The sequence below is a fragment of the Pristiophorus japonicus genome, chromosome 21, assembly GCF_044704955.1.
Source record: "Pristiophorus japonicus isolate sPriJap1 chromosome 21, sPriJap1.hap1, whole genome shotgun sequence".
Taxonomy (NCBI): domain Eukaryota; kingdom Metazoa; phylum Chordata; class Chondrichthyes; family Pristiophoridae; genus Pristiophorus; species Pristiophorus japonicus.
In genome coordinates, this window is record NC_091997.1 from 8,752,415 (window position 1) to 8,778,106 (window position 25,692).

The 25,692-nt window shown below is 42.2% G+C and overlaps 1 protein-coding gene across 1 annotated transcript in view; it reads right to left on the reverse strand.

The window, feature by feature from the left end:
- Positions 1-3,198: 3,198 nt before the first annotated feature.
- vat1 (vesicle amine transport 1) overlaps positions 3,199-25,692 on the reverse strand; it is a 51,031-nt gene continuing 28,537 nt past the window's right edge. The window contains exon 7 of the mRNA XM_070864366.1: positions 3,199-8,022. Coding sequence (XP_070720467.1) covers positions 7,918-8,022 — 105 coding nt within the window. The 3' untranslated portion in view covers positions 3,199-7,917. The remainder of the gene's footprint in view (positions 8,023-25,692) is intronic.

The following is a 25,692-nucleotide window of genomic DNA, read 5'->3' on the forward strand; positions in this document are numbered from 1 at the left end:
TTCTGAGCTAATGCTGCATGAACAGGTGAAATATCTTTTATGTAAAAATATCAGATGCTGAGCAGCAAATTGTTTGCCTGAATTTCTAGCTTTAAAAAAGGGTCTGAAAACCAGAAGAATGAGATTCATGCCTGCAGTTATTGACATAGCAAGATCCCAATGTCATCTTCCTCTCCAAGGGAAATCAAAAGCAAAACAGTACCTTTAACACTTTCCCACTGACCAAACAGATCACGAGGTTTATGTATGCATTTTATTAAACATTTAAGGCATATGGTAACACCTGGCATAAACAGCATTACATTTCATTGTAGAATCCATCTAAACAGCAACTGCACAGTTTTAAGTAACTGTCTCAACACACGTACAGAAGCAGCTTTTATTACGAGATTAAAACACTGAATAAACCAAGCGCAGTTAATGTTTGACCTGTTTTAAGAAAAAAAAACAAACAGACAGTTCTTGCCTTCAGTGAATTTCCAGTTGCAGGACCCTTTTGAGACTAGATGTGCCAGATAAAGCCACTGTCCTAATGCACACAAGCTGCACTTTAACTGAGCAGCAATACTTTGTGTTCAACATTTGGCAGAAGCTAGCTCCACTGTTCTTCTGGAAGTGCAGTTTATAAATTTAGAGAAACTAGTTAGAAAACTCTTAATTTGGACTTTTTTAAAAAAAAAGTTCCATTCCAGTGTACAGTATACCACAGGTTGTTAGGCAATAACATTTTGCTATCTTGATTCATCAGGACTTCTTGACCGATTTCTTCTTTCCTCCTCCCTCCCCCCACCCAAATAAAAAAAAACTCCCCCTCCATATTACACTAAACAGGAAGGGGATTATATTGGGTTCCCAGACAGAAGCAATGTCATCCCCACAGAAGTTGTTCTAAAGCTTGGAGCAAAACAAATGCCCCATCTTCAGCTGTGTTACCAACTAGCCACTCAGGACCAGGAGTGCTGAATTGCAGAGAGACAGCCATCCTTGGTAAACCTGTATAAGGAAGGCAGCAAGAATACAGTCCTAGAACTCTAGTTGAAGCCACAATATCATTGCTGGATGTCTGATTTACCATTTTTTTTTTAAAAAAAGGAACGTTAAAGCCATGTTTTGAAGCCATTCGATATGCTGAAAAACATTGCAGGATCCCATTTGCGTGGGAGGAATGAAGAAAACAAGACAAACAACTCCCATTAAGTCTGCATGCATAGGTGCCAACTGCAATATTGGGGGAACAGAACACGAGGTGCCGTCAGACCCAACATTAGTACTAGCCTGGCAATGGTATAGAGTGTTTCAATTTTCCTCAACTAAAGACTAGCTGGAGTCATGCTAACATGGTTTCCCTCTGCATCAGAAGAGCTCCACATCAGGTTTGGCAGGACGCCTTCACGGGAATTAGTTCACTCCTGTCCTTTAGAGGGAAATGTTCTGTTACCTGGTCTGGCCGATATATGCCTCCTGTCCTACACCACATGTAGTAGATTCCAAACTGCCCTCAGAGTTGCCCAACAAGTCAAAATCAGGGCAAAGGATCGTCAATAAGTGCTAGTCTTGCCAGCCGACATCCTGAGAATTAATTTTTAAAAACCTACTCCAGCAGCCCACAAATGTAACTGCTGTACAAATGCACACCGAGGAATCCTGCTAGTGCACATTTGTTTTGATCAAGAGCAGATTCATTTCAGTTCCTCGAGCCCTTACTGCTGCGTGTTAAAATGGTGTTGACACTTTGCATAATATACTATAGCAAACCCACAAATCACAGCTAGCATTGAAGTCAACAAATGGCCAACATTTTGTAATTCAAAAAGCAGACTGTCTGGGCAGGGTTTCTCAGCCTGGAGAGCCAGACACCTCCACACCAGTTGTCACCCATGGATGGCCACAAGAGAGCCCCCCTCCAATAAACACTTCCCTTCCCACAAAATCCTGCTAGCTGCCACACATCAACCAAACATGTCTTACAGCTCCACCCAATCATGAATTAAGCAGAGTCAGTCAAGCCCCTTCTGAAATACTACTCCACAAACCACTATACACACTTGAGGCCAAATATGAACTATGCTAAGTGACCAGCAATGAACCCGAGAGGCGTTAGGTCTGTAGCTTGAGACGGTAGTCTGGGAGAGGAGCTGCCATTGCACTCAATTACTTTTGGCAAAGCATTTGCTCTGCTGCCTGTTGGCACTGATTTGCATAGTTGCGTGTGTGTGTGTATGTGCACACGTGGTGCATTTACATCAGTTGCTGCTTTGTACAGACAGTAAAAGTAAACTGGTGTGATGTAAATAGAGTCAGACTCCTTCTAAGCCTCACTTCAGCATCAAGTTGGGCCACAGCTCCAGATTCAGGCTGCATTCATACTACAACTTTAGCTACAGTTAGTGTAAAAGATACCCTTTCTGGTTATCAAATGCCAATCGAGCTGCTCCAGTCCACAGTACGGGCAATGTTATTCCAGGCTTTGTGGGTCTCCACAATTGCCATATGTAATGGGAACACAAGTTACAGCATCCATCTCAAGCCATTGCCAACTTAGTTCTTCCAATAAAAAAAAAGGGTTTTCATCTGTATCCTAGGTGCTTCTGACCAACCCAGGAGATTATGCGCCTCTGGATCCAGCAAATGCTTTTGACTTTAGGGTTGGTGGTCATAAATTGAAGGCCAAGATTATGGCCAGATGTTGCTCCTCAATTTGTACTTGATCATACACAAAAAACAAGGACTGAACTAATTCAAGTGGGTTTTAAGATTGTTTTTGCTGAAACAGTCTCCAAACAGTTGCCATAGCCACCATGTCTTTGGAAAAGTTGGTCTATGTTGCAACAAAATAGCTTGCACAAGAACAACTTGAGGATAGACAGCTAGTTGATGCATGGATATCAAATGCAAGCCTAGCAATCAATATCCTAATCATTTTATCAAGACAATATGCTTACCTTATACTTCAATCAGCACACGACTCCCTACTCCAGAATAGAAGCGTGCGCAGACACTTCAGATTAGCAGATACAGCAATCAAACGCCGTTACTTTAAAGTTGAAGTGCCTTTACAATTTAGATAGTATTGGAACAAATCATTTGAACAGCCCGAGCAGCCAGAATGTGCATGTGAACACTAATCATAAAGGGGATTTGCAACTGTAAATCAAAGATAGCAGGTTTACATAATAAGCCACATGAAGGCCGACTTGGTCCTTTTAATTCCTGACAATGGACAAAGTTTTATTTGGATCATAAATAATCCCTTCCTTTGACAGCAAGCTCAACCACAGAGAACTGGATACCTGTTAAATTACATCATTTCTTCCGAAATGACATTCAGAACCAATTGGTCCACTGGTTTTCTTAAGTCATAATTGGCACATTTTTTGTAAGTTAGAAGATAAGACAATTGAGCTTTGTTGCTCAGGCTCAGCTTTGAATAAGGCAGTGTGTATTTGATGTCTCTAACTACCTCAGTGGATAGATGAGTGAATGCCAATGTTTCGCGTTTCTCCGATCCTGTCCATAATCCATGTGGTAACTTTTTTTTTTGAATGAGGGGTGGGGGGGCAAGAGAAGAACAGGAAACAGGTGGGGGGGGGGAACTATTTGACTGCAGGAGGCTTCACAGCCTAATGCCTTTCCAGCTGGGGTCGCTGCACTTTGGCAGGAACCTTGGGCCTCCAGGCCCTTTGTAGCCTAGGAGTACAGAGGCCAATTGCATCACTTGCCTAGGCGAGTTAATTCAGCAGACCTGGCACTAACTTAGTACCCTTCTGGCTGTAGGATCAACTACTGGCTGGACCCTGAAGGAAGCTATCCAGGCAAAAATCATATGGATTGCATCTGACTCAGTGCAGTGCCAGAGTGGTTTGGTCCCCACCCAGCCTCCTCACAAAAGCAGTAAATGGGATGGAGGAATTATGTTGGAAATTTGAATGAAGTCAGTAATGGAAGAGTTATATAAAACAAACGGTTAGTGAAATAAGCAGTCAGATCAGCAGAGAGAGCGCCCAATGGACTGGTAAAGCCACAAGTGATGCGTTACTAGTGAAATAACCTGGGTAGTTCCCAAATTGCCTAGGTAGTCCACAGGGCCACAAATTAAAGCAAAAATGCTCCCTCTCTGGCAAGACACATGGGCCAGACTTGGTATTTATACACATGGCACACAGCTCATCTGTCCACTTGGGTAATATGCAATGATTCCATCTGTTCATTGGTCCCCAGTTATTTCTGCACAGTTGTAGATGTTTTTTTGGTAAAGATAATTCTCCTTTTACATCACATCATGTTTTAAAAAGGAGAACTTTTATCTCAGCACATCAGGGACTATGCCAAATTTCCCCCCCCCCCCCCAATTTCCCAAGAAACAAACTTTGTTAAAAATACCACCTTTCCATTAGTTTAGCACATGAAAGGGGCTAGGATATTAAGGCCGCATGCGAGAGAGAGTACAGCGTGAGAGATTATCCCATCAATGAAGCTTTGCATCCAAAAAGGACTGTGCCAAATATCAGTGATTGGGCGGTAGACACTGGTGGGGCAGTGGGCATTTTTGATGAGGGACTCAACTTATTTCTTATACAGTCACCTCTTGATTCACAATATTGTCTCTTCTCCCAGCACCAAACAGAAACAAACTCATCCTGCACTCGAGAGTCCACAAACCGGTTGGTCACAGATCATTTTACAATTTGGCCCATGGTGCTGCAGGTGTAGGACAATTAAAAGATGACATTTATCAAAGTCATTTTGAAAATATATGAAAGCCATTCTGAACTGTTAGGGCAAGAGCTTGTTCATCATGTTGCTGCAGACCACATTATAATGTACAGAAAGTATATCAGAGGACATGGCGTTTGTCTAATGGATAGCTCAGATGGGCCAATCTACCAAACAATCCCATGCCGAAAGATGCTTCTTCCCATTGCTTAGCACACGTTGAAGACTGCTGTAAATTAAGTAAAATTATTGCAAACAGTGAGTGGTTTGGGACAGTGCATTAGCAAGGGTAAGGTTCTGATCAACTCATTAAATAAAATTTCAAATCCAAAAGAAACTCAATGTAAACTACTAATTTTAGGAAAGCTCATATGCTCATCCCAATTCTCTAGATTTAGCCATTTTGAAAATAAACCCATCCAAATGCATCTACACATCCTAGTCATCAAGCAAGTTGGAGACACAAGAAATTAGTCTCCATTCTTTGCAGAAAGTTGTGGATCTAGGAAAAACAAATACATTTGAGGCAAAACACCAGGGGCAGACCCTCACTGCCCAAAGCAGTTGTTGTCCATTGAATCTCAAAGCAAAGTGGCTCCAAATTATGGGCTCCTTTAAAGTTAGGTAGAACTAAACAGAAACTTCATTAGATGGGACATTATTCTGTACAGAGTTTTAATACTGACTGAAAATATTACATACTTTTCACTAGCTACTGAAAAATGCATTTCATCCTGAATCTGGACAACACATTTTTCTGCAGAATTATCCAGTGCGAGAATGGAATAAAACTAGTTAAAAAAGACTCCTTCACAAGGCACTGGATTTTATATTCTGGCTTTATCTGGCTGTGGTTTGTCTGGCAATTGAAGGTTTGATAGGCAGAGGTTATTAGTTTATATCATTACCACTGGCATACATGACACTATAAACTAATATGAAACTCAATATTTTAGTTAAGAATACTTGGTGCTTTTAGGCACCATAAAATGCCAAATAAGCACAGAGCCTCCTGTGCATTGGAGTTAAACCCTACTGACAAATCCAAGGGATATTTAGCCTCCAGCCTCAGATACAGGAGATGGAGTGTAAAAAGTCCAGATGCTATCTAGGCATTAACCCAAAAGTAAAGCAGGAACGTGTCCTTGGTTTATAGAATAATTACTTCAGCACAGGAGGCAATCGTGCTTGTGCCACTGCTAAATCCACACTGCAGCCACCTACTCCGCCTATAGTTCTGGTGCACAAATATGGGTAGAGTGTGCTTTAGAAAGGAGGTCCAGCTTCCAGCCCCATAGAATCACACTTAAAGCTCTTTTGTAATGTAAACAGAGCAAAAAAGGAGTTTTACGGAGTAACTCGTATTGGTCTTAGTGGCTCAGTAAATAAAAAACACCAATTGCCTGGTCACATTTTTATCATGCTTTTAAAAAAAAAGGTCAGTCCTGGGTATGTATAGCAGACATACCATCCAGATTTGGATTTAGCTTAATGGTTGATTTTTATTTCCTTCAGTGTAAAATGCATACATATGGATGCAGTATTATTCCAGGATCGATCCTAAACATTTGGAGGCAACAGTCCAAGATTTGGTCAGCAGAGTTCCCATTCTAAATATGAATCTAGTTTAGTACATTAGGTACTTCCCCTCCCCCATTTGCCAGTGCACCTTGTAGCCTCACTAAAATTACAGGCTTCTAAAAAAAAAAAGACACGTAAATCCTTTTGTCAGCCAGGAAGCAGCTTTAAACAGGAACAAGCCATGCAACACAGGAGCAAGGAAATGTGGCAAGTGCCATTAGATCTGCATGTATTTGAACACAGCAGCTCTAAGCAGTGCAGCCCATTTGTATGACAGGGACAAAGGATGAGCGTAGCACTGGGCAAAAATAATTTGTACTAATTAAGCAAAAAGGTGACTGGTCTAACCTGGAATTAATGACCAAACAGCACAGAAATCAATCGCCTTTGACAAGGTTATAGCTGGGGACATGCAGCTACTCCAGGATTTGATCACCATGCCAATCGGTGCACAACTTGGTGACTTTTTAAAGCTCTAGTAGACTGGAAGAAAATGGAACATTACTGTAAATTAGAATGGACATACCTAAAGGCTCAAACTGCTTCCAGTCCCAGTCACTATCATTCAACACACAGTAAGATCCGACTCCAGTGAAGAAATTATTACTGGTTACTATTTCCCTGTGATGCTTTCAGTACATGAAGAAAACGAATTGCCACTTAGCTGGGTTTTAAAGTGACCGTTTACTATTCATCTGTTCCAGAGCTTGGTGGAGCCAAGTCAATTGCCTGGATCTGTGCACAGCCCCAGTTACAACCCTGATAAACAGCTTCATGTGTGATCAATTACAGCCTTGCATTTGTTTTTAATTAAATGGAGTCCTTAAACCCCAACCCCCCCTGTACAATTAACACCTCCATGGGTTCAAACTGATCAACCATCTCTGTACTGGTGAATCAGTTAGTACTAACCCTTTAGGTTGTATACATGGATGGATGGGATCTTCAGGAGACAGCAGTTTTTTTTTTTTGCAGGGGGAGGGGGAGAATGGATGAAAAGAAATAATTGATACAGATTCCAAAGAAGGGTGGGAGGGGGATGTTCAGCACACAGATTACACATGCAGCAGTTTCTGGAAGTCGGACATCTCCAGTGTAGCTGTACAGAGCAAGCCCATTGATTAAAAGTAGTTTCAAAGCATTTTACAATTGCTCCACTCCTGCTGTCCACAGCAAGTGGTCAAACCTGTGCCCCTGGCTGCAGGATGCCATTAAGCAGCACGAATCAGTTCCATCTTGCTGGATCTTTGATCTACATGCAAGGCCAGAAGGACTATTCACAGTAGTCCTTGTCTCAAATTATTGGACAAAGTGCCAAGGCAGCACGACTCAATTTTAGGAGATGCTTTTAACAAGGTTTTATGATGGGTTTTTTTTTGGTGGTGGGGGGGTTAGAAAGGGGGGGGGGGGGGAAAAAGCAAGCTTGAAGGATAAAAGTTGTATGAAAAAGGCCATTAGGATGGTATTTTGCAAAGAGCAAACTACCTCTCAATACATCTGATTACCAGAATAGTCAGTCCCTGCTTCAAGCTTGTCATCAGTCCATCTTCAGGTCATAAAAGGTTAGCACTTTTAGCTAATTCACAACGTTATTCCCTGCCTTCTATTGGAAACAGTCGGACTCTAATTTTCAGCCTGCTCAGTATTTTCAGTCTTCTTTACTTCAGGGACCAGAATGACTTTCCCAATATTCTTGCGCTCCTGCATTTGCTTCATGGCATCTCCAATCTGCCGGAGGAAAGGAAATTCATACCTTTAAGAAAATCGGCAGTGTCAAACACAAATTGAGAAAACAATAAAAGATCCATTTTGAGATGAATATTCTGCATGCTTTTGTTCAATTTTTTTCTTTAAAAAGGCAACATTTTGAGCGATAAAAGGAGTAAAGGGTTATGGGGAGCGGACAGGGAAGTGGAGCAGAGTACATGATCAGATCAGCCATGATCTTATTGAATGGCAGAGCAGGCTCGAGGGGCCGAATGGCCTGCTCCTATTTATGTTCTTAAACCAAACAATTCATTGCGGTTTAAAAAGCCAAACCAAAAAAAGTCGAACAGGCACACTGTCAATTTAAATATTTAGTAGGAAAGAATCCTCTCCACAGAGGAACATTTTAAAACCAAGAAAAATCTCATTGAAGTGCTAAAAATTTGGTCCACTAGAAAATCTGCCAAGCAGTTAAAAAAAGTGTTGCCAAGTAACAATTAGAGTTGATTCACTAAGCAGATGGTCAAATTGCTTCGCACTTGAATAAACCCTTCACAGTTGGAGCAATTTTAATCACTCAGTTGGGCAGAACACTTGAGGGAGGGGGCCGGGGAGATAGTCTTTACCAATCCACCCTCCCAGTTCAAGGCAGCCATGTAATGGGAACTTAAAAATCCCAACTTGGGGAGGAAGGGACGGTTTTAAATGATCAAATCAAAGCCTATAGTTCAATGAAGTCATCAGTGTAGTGATGACAGTGAAATACTAGACTGACCCTCCCCAGACCACATGTGACATTCCAATTGTTCCAAATTAAATAGAACGACCGGCTGAACCATTTAATTGGATACATTTGAGGAATATCCAACACTTTTTCCTCCCTCCATTTGCTTCAGTCTGGCGATTTAAAGCAAAAAGTTCCCAATCGCTCACTTGTGCAATTTTACATGGCTTAGTATCAGTTGCAATTGTACTAGTGTGAAGCTGGAGCAACACACAATGACCTCCGACCCAAAAGATTACACAAACTCATCAATGCAAACGGTATTGTAATCACACTGGGTATACATGACAATGTGTGTTTTAATATCAACACTAGTTAAACTGCAGACTGTTGATATAAATGACATTCAACTATTAACACATGAAAAGAACAGACTGGATCTAACAAGTGCACATTTTAGTTGCATTAGTCCAAAAATCCTCCAATAACATTCTGAACATGCACAGCGAGTATTTTTAAGTTACGAAGTAAAAGACTATAGTTAAAATCAAAATTTCCTAGGTGAGTCACAGTACACAGGAATTCCCAACAGGCTACGGATAGAGCAATAGCACCTTTGCCAGGTCTGAAAAAATTGTGTTCCTGTGACACTCGAGAAGTACAAGCCCTATCTGAGAAGTCTTGGAGCAGATTCTTTAACCAGTAATTGCAGAGTCACCACAGGATGGCGCCCTATACAAAACAGAATGTTGCAGAAGCCAAGTTTGGCCTTTACTGACCACAATACCCAACAAAAAAGGTGGAATTCAGGAATGGAGTGACTGTCTTGGACTTTCAGATTTACAATTGGGTTTCACCCACTACAGTTTGTTCTGTAGGGGGTCAAATATTTAATACGGTAGTGATTTAGGATATACCAGGCAGACAGGTAGCTACAGAATAGAGGGCAAGACTAGATTTCAAATACCAATCTGAATTCACATACATCGATCGCAAGGAGAAAGTGTTCTGTGCACATGTTTCCAAGCACAGACACTGCTCCACTCCCTGGTTATTCAATTTGAAATCTTGGCAGTACAGGAAAAGATGACTGACTCTCAAAAAGTCTGTTTCTGTTTATGACGTGCTCATAAATCTAAGAATCCTGAAAAACTTGGGTTTGATGCCATGTGTAAGTGAAAAGCCAAGTACTGAGCTGCAAAAGGTAGCCTCAATAGCACTGATTCGGAGGATAGTCATGCTCCCTATCCAATATTACCAGAAGTACAACGGAATCTGCGTACAGTTCTGGTCACCATATTATAAAAAGGAGATGGGGAGGTACTGGTTGGAGAGGGGGTAGAGAAAATTTACAAGGATGATGCCAGAAATGTGAGAACATACGCATCAGAAAAGGATGAACAGGCTGGGTCTCTTCTCTTGAAAAGGCAGTGAGGGGTGACCTAATAGAAGTCTTTAAATTTATGAAAGTTTTGGGTGGATACAGAATATTTCCACTTGTAGGGGAAGACTGCAATGAGAGACCATCAATATAAAATATAAGCCATCAATAGAAGAGAGTCACCAAGAAATCCAAATAGGGAATTCAGAAGAAACTTTACAGAGTGGTGAGAATGTGGAACTCGCTACCACAGGGAGTGATTGAAGCAAATAATATAGATGCATTTAAGGGGGGGGGGGGGGGGGGAGAAAAAAAAGAGGGGGAGAGGGGAGAGATGAGGTAAACTAGCATTCATTTCACTAGGACAGAAAAATGTCATGGGGAGGTTTAAAAATGGAGGAGTTTGGACAAGATAAATAGGGAAAAACTTTCTACTGGTAAATGAGTAACTAGGTTACATAAAGACCATCACTAAAAATAAACAAGGCAGAATACTAGTTTCTATTATAACATGGTCATTACACAATAAATATGCTACTACCCTGTATAAACAGAATTTTTTGAGGGGGGGGGGGTGGGAAGAAGAGAAAGACAGGAAGGGGCACATGACCGAGACCAAGTGGATAACTTGAAAATACAGCAAAGGTAAAATGAGCCAAAAGGCTTTCTTATCTGTTGTAAAATTTTATTGCAAGAAGTGTGCATGTGTTTTTTTTTAAATAAAAAGACAGTGGGGCATAATTTAGTGGCACTATTATGGGAGTAGGCGACATTTCAGCAAAGCAAAATTTAGATTTTTAGGCAATGAAATCTCAAATCACCAATGTACATGATCGTGCCAGGTTACTCAGTGGTGCAGCAATCTTCTGGTTTGCAGGGGTTCCTTTAGGGCTGCGAGAGAGCTTGGGAGACCTACAAATGGGGGTAAGCAAGTCCAGGCCGGAGGGGGATATGTGGTTTGAGAGTCCCATGTTCAACAGCTAGACAGCTTGGATTTTTGTATTCTCTCCACACAGTTCTCTTGTTGAGTAATAGGGGTAGCTGAAGCCCACTGCACTGGATTGGCAGACATTTAAAGATCACATGGATGAACTTCAACAATTGTACATCCCGGTCTGGAGTAAAAACAACAAGGTGGCTCAACCATGGCTAACAAGGGAAATTAGGGAGTGTTAAATCCAAGGAAGAGGCATTTAAATTGGCCAGAAAAAGTAGCAAATCTGAGGACTGGGAGAAATTTAGAATTCAGCAGAGGGCAAAGTGTTTAATTAGGAGGGGGAAAATAGAGTGAGAAGAAGCTTGCTGGCAACATAAAAACTGACTACATATCTACAGAAGCTTTTGCAAAGAGAAAGATTAGGGAAGACAAATATAGGTCCCTTGCAGTCAGAATCAGGTGAATTTATAATAAGGAACAAGAAATGGCTGACCAATTGAACAAATACTTTGGTTTTGTTCACTAAGGAAAACACAAACAACCTTCCAGAAATACTAGGTCAGAAGATCTAGAGAGAAGGAGGAACTGAAGGATATCCTTATTAGGCAGGAAATTGCGTTAGGGAAAGTGATGGGATTGAAGGCAGATAAATCCCTGGGGCCTGATTGTCTGCATCCCAGAGTACTTAAGGAAGTGGACCTAGAAATAGTGGATGGATTGGTGATCATTTCCCAACAGTATTGAGTCTGGATCAGTTCCTATGGACTGGAGGGTAGCTAATGTAACACCACTTTTTAAAAAAAAAGAGAAACAGGGAATTATAGACCAGTTAGCCTGACATCAGTAGTGGGGAAAATGTTAGAATCCATTATTAAGGATGAAATAGCAGCCCATTTGGAAAGCAGTGACAGAATCAGTCCAAGTCAGCATGGATTTATGAAAGGGAAATCATGCTTGACAAATCTTCTGGAATTTTGAGGATGTAACCAGTAGAGTGGATACGGGAGAACCAGTGGATGTGGTGTATTTGGACTTTCAAAAGGCTTTTGACAAGGTCCCACACAAGAGATTAGTGTGCAAACTTAAAGCACATGGTATTGGGGGTAATGTATTGATGTGGATAGAGAACTGGTTGGCAGACAGGAAGCAGAGAATTGGGATAAACTGGTCCTTTTCAGAATGGCAGGCAGTGACAAGTGGGGTGCTGCAGGACTGTGCTGGGACCCCAGATATTTACAATATACATCAATGATTTAGATAAAGGAATATCTCCAAGTTTGCAGATGACACCAAGTTGGGTGGTGGTGCAAGCTGTGAGGAGGATGCTAAGAGACTGCAGGGTGACTTGGACAGGTTAGGCGAGTGGGCAAATGCATGGCAGATGCAGTATAATGTGGATAAATGTGAAGTTATCCATTTTGGTGGCAAAAACATGAAGGCCGAATATTATCTGAATGGTGGCAGATGAGGAAAAGGGACAGTGCAACAAGACCTGGGTGTCATGGTATATCAGTCATTGAAAGTTGGCATGCAGGTACAGCAGGCAGCAAATGGCATGTTGGCCTTCATAGCTAGGGGATTTGCGTATAGGAGCAGAGACGTCTTACTGCAGCTGTACAGGACCTTGGTGAGGCCTCACCTGGAATATTGTGTTCAGTTTTGGTCTCCTAATCGGAGGAAGGATGTTCTTGCTATTGAGGGAGTACAGCAAAGGTTCACCAGACTGATTCCTGGGATGGCAGGACTGACAAGACTGGATCGACTGGGCCTGTATTCACGAGTTTGACGACGAGGGGGGGATCTCAGAAACACAAAATTCTGACAGAACGGGACAGGTTAGATGCAGGAACAATGTTCCCGATGTTGGGGAAGTCCAGAACCAGGGGTCAGTTTAAAGATAAGGGGTAAGCCATTTAGGACAGAGATGAGGAGAAACATCTTCACTCAGTTGTGAACCTGTGGAATTCTCTACCGCAGAGAGTTGTTGATGCCAGTTCGTTGGATATATTCGAGAGAGTTAGATATGGCCCTTATGGCTAAAGGGATCAAGGGGTATGGAGAGAAAGCAGGAAAGGGGTACAGAGGTGAATAATATGGCTGATCATTGAATGGTGGTGCAGGCTCAAAGGGCCAAATGGCCTACTCCTGCACCCATTTTCTATGTTTCTAGTTCACGGTCACTTCCCATTCCTTTGATGCTTTAGCTGACCATATATACACAAAGAAAAGGCAACTGAAAGATCAGGAAAAAACCTAAGTGGCTTTAGCTCCTGAACAGAAAAGATGGGCTTTGTTGCACAGCTCTAGAACTATTAGAACAAGCTCCCCTGCTGAAATTTGAGTTTCAGAAGGCAGTTTGTTCAGCCCAGAGATGACCCAATTCAGCACGACCACCACCACTAAAGCCTACACCTTATGTAGTGCCTTTGACATGGAGAAAAATGTCCCAAGGTGCTTCACAGAAATGTAACCAGACAAAAATGAGCAGAGGCAAAGGAGGAGACATTAGAAGGGGTGACAAAGCTTAGTCCGAGGTAACAGCTTGTATTTACATAGTGGCCCCAACTAGTAAAATATCCCAAGGCAAATCAAGAGTCTTGGATGAGAACAAGATGGAGGTAGTGAGCTTTAGGGAGGGATATCCAAAGCTTAGGGCCTAAATAGCTGAAGGGAGCATCACCAATGATGCTGTGCAAGAGCAAAGTTCAGGAATGTTGTAGGGCTGGAGAGGGGCAAGAACATGACTAGAATTTTAAATTGGGATGTGAGGGACCTCAAGTCAATGAATTGTAGAGCACAGGGGTGATGGGTGAGCGGACTTGGTTAGGACACAGGTAGCAGAGTTTTGGATGAGCTGAAGTTTATGGAGAATGGGAGGCTGGACAGAGTGCACTGGAATAGGAGAGCCTGGAGGCAGGGGCAGAGATGGGCGATGTTACAGATGTGGAAGTAGGCAGTCTTTGTTGGAAGGGATATTGGATAGAAACTCCACTCAGGATGTGAACTGTCAGCTTCAACCCAAGACAGCGGCTGGAAACTGGTGACACACTGAGTCCAGTACATTCTATGGTTAGCAATACTTTGTTTTAACACAGGACACAAGTAGACATTATCTCAATCACTAAGTATTAAATTCATTTCATGAGATCAGGTCATAAAGCTTTTACTGCTTAGGCAGTCCCTGAAGTCGAGGATGACGTGCTTCCAACTAAAAATGAGTCCTTAGGTGACTGAAGAGTCCGATACAGGACCTACAGTCTGTCACAGGTGGGGCAGACGGTGGTTGGAGAAACGGGAGGTTCTCTCCCAGTTGCTGCATGCTGCTTCCACTGTTGACGCTTGGCTTCAGCTTGCTCTCGACAGTGTTCAGCATCTTCCCGGATGCTTTTCCTCCACTTTGGTGTCGATGGGGATCAGACAAAAATCCCCAGCATCAAAGCATTGACCACACAATCAGTTCCGCCGAACGGACCACATCGTCCGCATGCCTGACAAGAGACTCCCAAAACAAGTACTCTACTCTGAGCTCAGACACGGCAAGCGAGCCCCAGGTGCGCAGAGGAAACACTTCAGACACCCTCAAAGCCTCCTTGAAAAAGCTGAGAGAGTGAGCCAACCTCAACTTCTTTGGAAAGAAGGGTGAAGTGGGGGAAGAGAGAAGGAAGCATGGACTCATCCCTAATCACCTCGACTATTATCCATAGGATGCCTTGACAGCAAATGTCAGTTAGCTTTTCAACTATCATGGCATCTCAACCAAACTCAATGCTGTCCTTATCAAAGATCCACACACATGGACTTTGCTCAAATCAGGAGTGGGAGCCTTTTTGCTCAGTTTGTTTTCCTTCTCTTGCCAAGGACTGCTGAAGTCAAAAGGTAGCACTCTAACCCAACCTTCAGAGACATGCCAAATTGCTGTTTGTGGGAGCTTACTGTGCACAAATTAGCTGCTGTGTTTCCCACATTACAACAGTGACTACACTCCAAAAGTACTTCATTGGCTGTAAAGTGCTTTGAGATGTCCGCTAGTCATGAAAGGCGCTATATAAATGTATTTTTTTCCTGCACAGTTACTACGCTCGGTGAATTGTAGAGCCATAAAAATTACAAAAACATTTCAATGATTTATGCCAAATCAGTGTTTAGTTTGCTTGCAATTTAACTGCCACACATACAATTAAAATTCAAAAGGCCAACAGAGTAAAGAATTAAAAAGAATGTTATGGATCTATAAAATGATTCCACTTGCAAGATATTTTAACTGAAGAAAGGTTTAAAGAATTGACTTTGTTGTGTAACAAACAAAACTATTAAAGATTTCTAATTAAGTTCAAACAGCACCAGTCAACACTGCATTAATGAGATACTATATCAGCACATCTACACTACACAGTTTAATGACTAAACATCTGCAGACACCAAGAACATTGGTGATTTAGTAGAGATACAGATGAGCAAAGGGCATGCATAACAAACATGAAATCCAGTGTCCATCCACCACATTCAGGGCTCTAAAAAAAAAATGATTGACATTTTTTATTAAGACCTGGATTCAGAAGTCGACAGGCACAAACTTCCCTGATCAACTGCAATCAATCTGTAGGTAACCTCTAGATTTACAGCAATTATTCTTCAAAGGGACACCAGTTACACATACCTCATCAGCACATGATGCATTACATGTCCTCCCCGGCAGTTCAAAAAGGACAAAGTGTTCCACAGAAGTGACAGATGTCGAGAAGGTGGGTTAGATTCACTTCAGTTTCAGAGCATTATTGGAAGGGAGGGACATACAAAAAATGGTTCTTCCAACTGTTCCTTTATACAGCAAATTTAGAACACATTTTGGCATAATTGTTTACTACTCTCTTCTACATTATGTTCCCTGTACGAGGGGGCAAAATAGCAGTGCCTAGAGAGGACTGAATTATCCTCAGTTATCAGCACTTCTTCCTACAGGTACAACGTCTCAAATCCGACTGTCCGAAAATCAAACTTGAGAAAATCCCATGTGATATACAGTAAAATAAAATCTGGAATTAGTCGGACTAGTTATCGGCTTTGGAAATGCAGAGGATCCTCTTTGGAGAAATCTTGACCGATCGGAAAAGTTGTTTCAGCGCATGCACATCGCACCTTGAAAACCAGCTTTTGTGAGGCCTCGCTGGGTCCGTGCGCACTTGGTATGGACCCGGCGAGGCCAGAATTTTCAGCCCATAGATATTCTTGTCCGAAATCTGGAAAAATCCATAAACCGGCAGAGTCAGTCCTGAAGGTGCCGGATGAGAGGCGTTGCACCTGTACTCTGCAGTCACTAGCATGTGTGCACAAGGTTTGCGCTGTGGTCGCAGATAGGTAACCCACCAGAATTGTAGTCATTTCGACCCCCTCCTCCAGCACTGCAGAGATGCATTGATCAATCACCAGCAGAATTTCCTGTGGGAAACTTTCACTTTTGTGCAGCTGAAATTAGGAGCAACCTGCAATAAAAGGCGTCAGAGAGCTTGCAGAATGAAGGATCAAGAGTTTGAGGATACCCAGGGTGAGTGGACAGAGAAGATTGGCAGAGGAACAAACACTTCCAGGGTGGATCCCATGTTGGGGATTATAGTTGTGTGCACAAGGTTGCCAAGCAGGAGAAGGACCTGGTGGCTGCAGTTCATGAATCACTAAAGGTCACGGAGAAGTGACAGTAACCCAGTCTCATCTAGGTCCTTGTCGCAAGGCTTTTATGAAAAAAAATGTGATGGGATGTAAAGCTGGAACAATTCAATATCAATCTGGAAACAATTCCTGATCCAGCCACATCTACAACAGTGTATCCAGCCCTCACGTGGTGGGGAATATCAAGCCCAGGGAAAGAGGCCCACAGGAGAGCTACTCTCCTTACTCAAGTTTGAGGGGCCCTTAACCATCAGGACAGGGTTGGAGAACTGGTGCTTTTTATTTTATAACAGCATAGACCTCAAAAGGGGTATGACAGGTGTTCAAAATAAATGAAGGATTATACACTGGATAGCATATGGAGCATTTTTCAAAATCAAAGGCACTATGTAAATGCAGATGCAAAACATCGAAGTAAGATTTGTAGGGGAGGACGAAGGAGGATCAGTACAAGTTACAAAAGCAGAGAGAGTTAGCAAGTACTTTCTGCAGCGAGTCTGTGATTACATGCTTCAGAGTGGGGTTTCAAAAGAGAGTGGTCAAGTTCCTGCAAATGGTAGGCATCAGGTGTGATTAAAAAAAGGGACTGGCGAGATCAGTCATTATGCTTTCCTGGAGTTTGCTCCATTATCTTGAGGTTGGAGGAATTTCCCCAAAGTTCTCCCTAAATTGGCCCAAGGGTGTGTATTAAAAAAATAGAAACTCTCCCAGGAGATTGAGACTGCAGAAGGTGTGGAATCAGTGGTGGATATAGGTTGATGGACCAGTCCTTTCTTTAAAGGGTAAAGAAAGATAATGGGAAGGGGAGATAAAGAAAGAGAAGGGGAGATAAAGAAAGGAAAGGGAACCATTGAGAAATTAAAGCAAAATGGTGCCGAACAGCTTAAAATTGCCATCAATACTGGCGTTATTGTTGTACTTACAAGGCAAAGTTAAATTAGAAGTGGAAACAAACAGAATTGAATCATGAAGCAGCAGAGAGAGTGTATAAAGGAGGATGATGAAAATCAAATTAAAAAAAATGTAATTGGTTAGAAACAGGCACCAGGCTAGCCAACAACCAGAGTTCAAGCTAATGCCAGTGAAACCCTTCAAACACTAGATTTTTATGAATTCAGAAAATAGAATCATTTAATCCTCCTGGAAAAACAAGTTAATGAGGGGAAGGGGCTCGTCACTCAGGAAGCTGGAAAGCTCAACTTTTAGTCATAGCCACAAGAAACTCACAGCAAGACAGAGACTCATGATAATGTGGCTTTATGTACACTCAATGTCCTGTACACAGAATTCAAACTAGTGGGACATGCATGTAGAATTTATCCTCAATACCTTCATTGACCCTATTCAGAATTGTATTTGTTCCAACTTGTCAATCAGCCAACTGCAGACTTAAAACCAGTGATTGCAAAGTGCAAAAGTAGCATCAGTATAAGGCACTTTAACAGAGTCCAATGCAGCAGTTTGCATCCTACACGGAATGTGACTAATCAAATTTAAATTTTGAGCTGCACCTTCCCAACAAATTCCAAAACAGTCAAAGGACAAGTTAAACATCTGTTGCATGTCTAGGTGTTAAGAATGTGCCGATCCTCCCAACACCTCTGATACTCAAACACCACCACAGCCGCCAACTATTTGCTCGTTATTTAACCTTTAGCACTTTGGGTTTGACACCCCAGCTACCATCAGAGCACCCTTCCATTTGCTTTTAGCACAAAAAAAAACAAGCACTTCCTCTTCCAAAGACACCCGACAGTATATACACTTCACATCTCATTTGTGCCCCACATGAAGTGTGAGAGGGCAAGCTAGCAAGACCACAAACCATTTGTGCTCAATAGGGCAGGAATGCACCCCCAGGACACCACCTCAGCGTCTGCAACTGGTTCTTTTGATGGTTCCTTCCTGTAGGGAGTCACCCTAACACCCCTCAACATCACCACAATGAAACAAAAATCAAACTTAATTTGGGGGAGGAGAGGCAAAAACAGATTAGGGGTAATTTTGACTTCAAATTATAGATTGGTTAAAGCACAGGTGGTCATTTGGCCTGACAAACCCATACCAGCTTAAAAAGTTAGTTCTGGGATGTGGCTGGCAAGGCCAGCATTTATTGCCCATCCCTTATTGCCCTTGAGAAGGTGGCAGTGAGCTGCCGCATTAAACCGCTGCAGTCCGTGTGGTGAAGGTACTGCCACTGTGCTGTTAGGGAGAGAGTGTTCCAGGATTTTGACCCAGTGACAATGACAGAACAGCAATATATTTCCAAGTCAGGATGGTGTATAACTTGGAGGTGATGGTGCTCCCATGCCCTGGTCCTTCTAGGGGGTAGAGGTCACAGGTGTGTCTAGTTTCCTAGAGCTCACAGCTCAAAATCACAAAATGAAGTAGGAAGCTGAGAAATAAAGTAGTCCCAATATATCAAGCATAATAATGCTGCCACCAAAAATCTGTATTTCTTTAATGCAATTTTAAAAATCACACTAAATTCCATTCTAGGAATGCAATCTGCACCATTTAGAGCAACATTTGAATCTAAACATTGTCCTGTGCAGCCACACTGCATGGGTACCAGGACAAGTCTTTGAATGCCACCTTATTGAAAGCCTCCATGAACCAATTCTAGATTTGCACCTAAACAAAAATCAGTTCACTGCACTTCTTGCCCAAACACCACCACCGATTTAGAGCATCAAGAGGAAATCCACTGATGTATAACAAGAGTGATACTAAAGCATGAGCACTGAACGAGTTAATCGGAAATTCCTCCATCCACTATTTCAGTGGAGGAATTAAGCCATTATTTCTAAACATCTCCACTAGAATGATGGTGCAGGGAATTTCAGGAGAATTTGTATGCTCGTATCCTGCCTCACTGCAGTTTCATCTGGTCTCATTCATGTTATGATTTTCTTTTTTGCTTGTACTAAATTGGAGAGCATGACCAGGCTCTAATGCAGCAAATCAAACCAGATTTTCAAGTGGCCAAGTCAATGGCAGGCAGGAAGTTTACATATCAAGTTCCTATTGAAATAATGTACACCACCAAATATTCATGCTAAGCAGGCCATTTGTATAATCAGCAACCAGTAAACATTTAAGTATAATCACAGACCAGAGAACAAACCTACAATTTGCATTCTCAGCTGGGATGACAGGGCTGTACAACCAACCTGAACACCTCTGGGTCACATGAAAAATATGGGCCAGAGTTGCCACTCAGCATGAACTAAAGCATGCCAAAAATAAAGATTCACGTGAACAGATATGAAAAGCACCCACAAAACCAGAGTCACCATCTTGGAGAGGAGGAGGAGGAGGAGGAGTTTGCCAAGTGCTCACTGACAGATGGAGATGATGATCAATAGCTTCAGGCCTCAATCCTAGTTCCAGCAGTATCAATCTTTGGTTGAAACGAACTGAGTTTGTGTAGAATCCAAACAGGTCTGTTTCTAGAATCGGACCAGGTTACTTCCTTATGTTATAACACCTTTCAAACTGGCCAGTATCTTTCTTTATTCCTCTAAATGCTTAGTGGATCCAAAAAAAACTGACATTGTTGCAAGTCTGCCTCAAGTTTCCAGATTCAAGAACAGGTGTCTCATGAAACAGTGCAGTGATAGAGAACATGTTTTGTCAGGGATTTAATAGGATTCTAAAGTGCCTGACAACTAGATTTAACAGATCGAGAATTTAAGACACAAACCTGGGAACCAATTTACAGAGAGACTCAGATATTTTCAATATTGGCATCTCTACCAACTCACTCAATTTATTAATGACCATATTTGGCTGTCATGCACTCAAATTTTGGAAGCAAGTTTATTCACAGAAAATTACAGCAGAGTCATTTTGACAATCATGTCTGTGCTGGAATAATCCAAATCTAAACCCACTGTTCAGTTATCCCATAGGCCCTGTACTTTCCTCCATTTTAAAAAAAGGCTTCCCTTAAAAAGGATGCAATAGTCTCAGCCTTGACTACTGTGTGGTGAAGCATTCCATGCTCCCAAGGTGTAAAGACATTTCGCCTAACCCCTCACCTGACTCCTAAACCAGAGGGCATAATCTTTCCCAACTCACCATCAAGGTATTCTACTGTCTCTCCCTCCCCCTTAGAGAATTTCTATGAATCAGTTCTTAATCTTCTCTGCTCTGACAGTGCCAGTATCTCAAATGTAATCTCCATTCGTGACAAAAGATATCACAACTGCACAAGAGGGCCTTTCTGCCTTAAATCAGTCACTACTTTGGAAGTCAATTAAAAATTCTACTCCCACAGATGCAGTCCTATTTTACAAGTTTCACAGGAAGTTAAATTCTTAGCTCACAGGCTTCACGGTCATGTCTGTAATCCTGCCAAATTAACTGCTGGAGTCCAATTACTCGGTTCTACAATTATGTCGAGAAGCTGCTTCTTATAAGACTACTTAAATTTCACATACAAGGTCTCCTGCTTTAGCAGTTTTTTGTTAAACATCCCAAGGCGACCCTTTCTACAATACAATATACTAACTGCCCCCAAAAGCCAATTGAAAGGCCACTATAGTGCTTTTCAGCATAGACCCAATTAGATCTCATCAATTAGGTTTGACACTGGATTTTGCCTGTGCGGCCAGCAGGATTTTAAAATGGTCAGAGTTGTACATATTGAACTAGTGCTAGGGTTGTAGGTTGAAGTCTGTCTTGGGACTGGAGCACAAAATCTAGACGGACACTCCAGTGCAGTCTGTCGGACATGCCATCTTTTGGATGAGACGTTAGAGACCCTACTTACTCTCAGGTGGATGTGAAAGAACTCATGACACTATTTCAAAGAGCAGGGGAGTTATCCCTGGTGTCCTGGCCAATATTTATCCCTCAAAACAGATTATCTGCTTACACATTGCTGTTTGAGAGAGCTTGCTGTGCACAAATTGGCTGCTGCGTTTTCTACATTACAACAGGAACTACACTTCATTGGCTGTAAAACTCAGACATCCATGGTCGTGAAAGGCGTTATATAAATGCAAGTCTTTTTTTATAATGGTAATCAAATACTGCATACTATGTACAGGTAAAAATGTTTGCTGGTTTGGAATAGGGCTCAAGAATAGCAAGATGATTGGATGGGAAGTTATTTGGTACTTTTGCAAACTGCTAAGAGTGAAATTAAATTTCCTATTAAATCAAATGTTATTTTTAAAGGTTAAATATCCAATAAAGCTTTTTTTTTTTTTTTAAAAGAACAATCTTTGGCTCAGACTCGAGTTCATTAAGTCAGTATACACATTAGTTGCCAAGCTAACAAATCAACACTGGTATGCAAAGCCTATAGTACAATAGGATTGAAGTGCTCTGTCAAACGTTGATAGTATAGAAAAGGATATAGGGCCCAAGTTTCCACATGATTTGCACCGGATTTTTTTTTTTTTTTTTAAAAAGGAGCAACTGGTGGAGAACGGACTATCTTAGAAATCGCAATCCTCCACATTTTTTTTTTCTGCAGTTCTAGTCAGGTAGAACAGTTCTACTTTCGAACAGAATTTTTTCTTCAAAAGGGGGCGTGTCCGGCCACTGACGCCTGATTTCAAAGTTTCCAGTGAAAACGTACTCCAAACTAAAGTAGAATGGAGCAAGTGAAGATTTTTGTGGAACTGAAAAAACCTGTTCTACACATTAAAAAATCAGGCGCAGGTTACAAATTAGGCGTCCAGAGCGAGGTGGGGGGGGGGGGGGGGGGGGGAAGGGAAGTCATTAAATTCTACAATAAATCCTTATTTATACTTCTACAAATATTATACAAATAAATCCAACCTGAATAAACATTTATAAGCAAAGAAAAGATTAAATAAACCATCTTCCTACCTGTGAGAAAAAGTGCTTCAGCCAGCCTCAAGTTCGTTTGTTCCCGATGGCGGGGGGGGGGGGGGGGGGGGGGTGAAGGAGGAAGCCGTTCCAGACGGCGGGCAGGAGTGCGGGCCCGATTGACCAAACGCAGCAAGGGGGGGGGGGGGGGGGGGGGCGGGGATCCAGAGACAGAGAGAAGGCTGCAGGAAGCCTCAGAAGTTGAGCAGCCATTCCCGACGGCATGGGGCCGTCGGGAATGGCTGCTCAACTTGAGGCTTCCTGCAGCCTTCTCACTGCTGCAAGAAGCCTCAGTGCTGATGGCAATGTGCTTTTATTAAAAAATGTTCAAAAATTAAACAGCTACAAAGAACTACAAAAATGGCCGAGTGCCAATGTTTCCTTCACACTGCGCGTGCGCGAACGCTCCAACGCGCACGCGCTCCGGCAGGAAAAAACTAATTTAAATGGTACCCGCCCCCTCCCACTTACAAAATCGGCGCGAGTGATAGGCTCCGCCCCCTGCATGCCACACCAGGCAGACATGGAGCTGCAAGGCGCTCGAGAATAGCGCGGTTTTTTTTTTTTAGGCGCGAAAAACGGGCACCCAGCTCGGAGGGGCGCCCGTTTTTTATCGTGTGGAAACTTGGGCCCATAGTGCCTTTCACAACCCCACAACATTCCGAAGTGCTTTACAATCAATGGAGCACTTTTGGAAGGGTTGTAAATGTGGCAGCCAGCTTGTGCACAGCAGTGAGATAAATGACTAAATAATCCGTTTTAGTACTGTTAATTGAGGGATAACTATCGGCCAGGAAACCAGGAGAACTCCCTGAATAATAACACCCACCCAACAGGAAAGATGGGCCTTAGTTTAACATCTCAGCTGAAAAGATAGCGTGCATACATATATGCCAGCAAAGTTGAAGCCTATGGAATAAAGATACAGTGGCAGCCTGTATATGAAATTGACTCAGTGACAGGAAACAGAGTTGTGGTGAAGAGTTGTTTTACAGACTGGAGGAAGGTATACAGTGGTGTTCCCCAGGGGTCAGTTCTAGGACCACTGCTTTTCTGGATACATTAATGACTTGGACATGGGTGTACAGGGCATAATTTCAAAATTTGCAGATGACAAAATTTGGAAGTATAGTGAACAGTGAGGAGGATAGTGATAGACTTCAGAAAGACAGACAGAGGCTGGTGAAATGGGGAGACAAAAATTTAACAGAAGTGTGAATGAGGACATAAACTAAATGCTACAGTCCTACATACCTGAGGGTATGTGCACACAAATTGAAGGTGGCAGGGTAGGTTGAGAAAAGGCTGACAGGATCCTGGGCTTCATAAATAGAGGTATAGAGTACAAGTGTGTGGAAATGATGAAGAACCTGTATAAAACACTGATTTTGATCCCAAATGGAGTGTTGTGTCCAATTCTGGGCACAACAACTTTAGGAAGGATGTGTAGGCCTTAGAAAGGGTGCAGAAAATATTTCCAAGAATGATTCCAGGGATGAGGAACTTCAGTTAGTCTGGAGAAGCTGCGGTTGTTCGCCTTAGAGAAGAGCGAGAGGCAATTTGATAGTGTTCAAAATCATGAGTGGTCTAGACAGTCGAGATAAACTGTTCCCATTGGCAGAAGGGTCAAGAACCAGAGGCCACAGATTCAAGGTGATTTTTCTTGCATCGCCTTTGGCAAAAGAACCAAAGACTTGTGCAGCGAGTGGCTGGGATCTGGAATGCACTACCTGAAAGGGTGGTGGAGACAGACTCAATCATATCTTTCAAAGGGGAGTTGGATAAGTATCTGAAGGAAAAACATTTGCAGGGCTACAGGGAAAGGGCAGAGGAGTGGGACTAGCCAAGAGTTGGCACAGGGCTAGACAGGCCAAATGACCTTGTTCCATGCTATAAACATTCTAGGAGTCTATATCTAATGCTTAAATAAAAACCTTCTGGTCTTGCAAAGCAAAAGCTGACAGTTTAAGTTATTTTATGTTGAGACTATGTAGCCAGGTGCTGGAAGCTTAGGCTTTTGATGTCCAAGTGTAGATTCAGCTTTTAAGGTTTACGTTGGTGAATCGATTTTTTTTTTTAAAAAAAGGTACATGCACAGCGTGTCAATTCATAAACAGTAAAGCGTGAGAAATTAGGGCTTGAGCCTAGAATAAGGTGGAAAAAAAAAGTGGTTTTAAAAATTGGTATTTCAAGATCATAAAAATAGTTTCCATTGTTGGTGAATTAGTAACAAGGAGGATATTAAAAAGGGGAAGATGTTAAAGACATTTTTCATTAGAGGGTCATGGACTGCTTTACCACAAGCTGCCATTGAGACACAAACTATTTTAAAGAGAATTGGAATAAATGTCCTCACATTCCAGCTGTGTCACTGGGTCACAAGCTTGAGCAGTAACCGTGGCTAATTTTAAGCTTTTAGCCCAAGGACACAAAATATACTAGTCATGCCCTATTGCTGCTCTACCTGGAATCGGCTAACAGCACAAACCAGCAATTGAACAGGGCATGCTGCCACACTGGATGCCTCTGTGCCCTTGGCTACCAAGGGGCTCGCGAAGGCAGCGTTTATAAATTTGCCCTCCAAGACCAAAAAGAATCCTCACTTAAAGGCCAACATCTCTGCTGGCTTTAAAAGTGAAGTTTCAAAGATTCTATTTCGGGAATTTATAATAAAGTGTGAACTTGCAGCCAACTGCGTTTGGGTTCGCACTGATCTCCACCTCGTTGTACACAAACAGCTGAAATGGAACAACCACCTGATTAACGTCTTTTATGGTGCGAACACTTCATTCTCAGGACCTCCCAAAGTTCATCCACCCAATAATTTACTTTTGGACTGTAGTCAGCAAATTATGTCGGCTATATTTTGATATTTAAACACACTACAACACAAGCACGTTAGCTGAAGTGCAACAGTGTAAAGGTCAGTGCTGCCTCCTATCTGGCAATGCTACAAGTCAACAAGACACTGTAGAGCAGATTCTAAAGTGAAAATTGACCACGCCTGTCACTACTCTGCTTACAAAAGGCTGTTAGACTGCGACTATATTAAGAGTTTTTCCAAATACTACTTTATAGTGGTGGAGTCGGGGGGGCTAGGGGAAACCAAACAATCCGAGCAGGGAAATAAAAGCATAC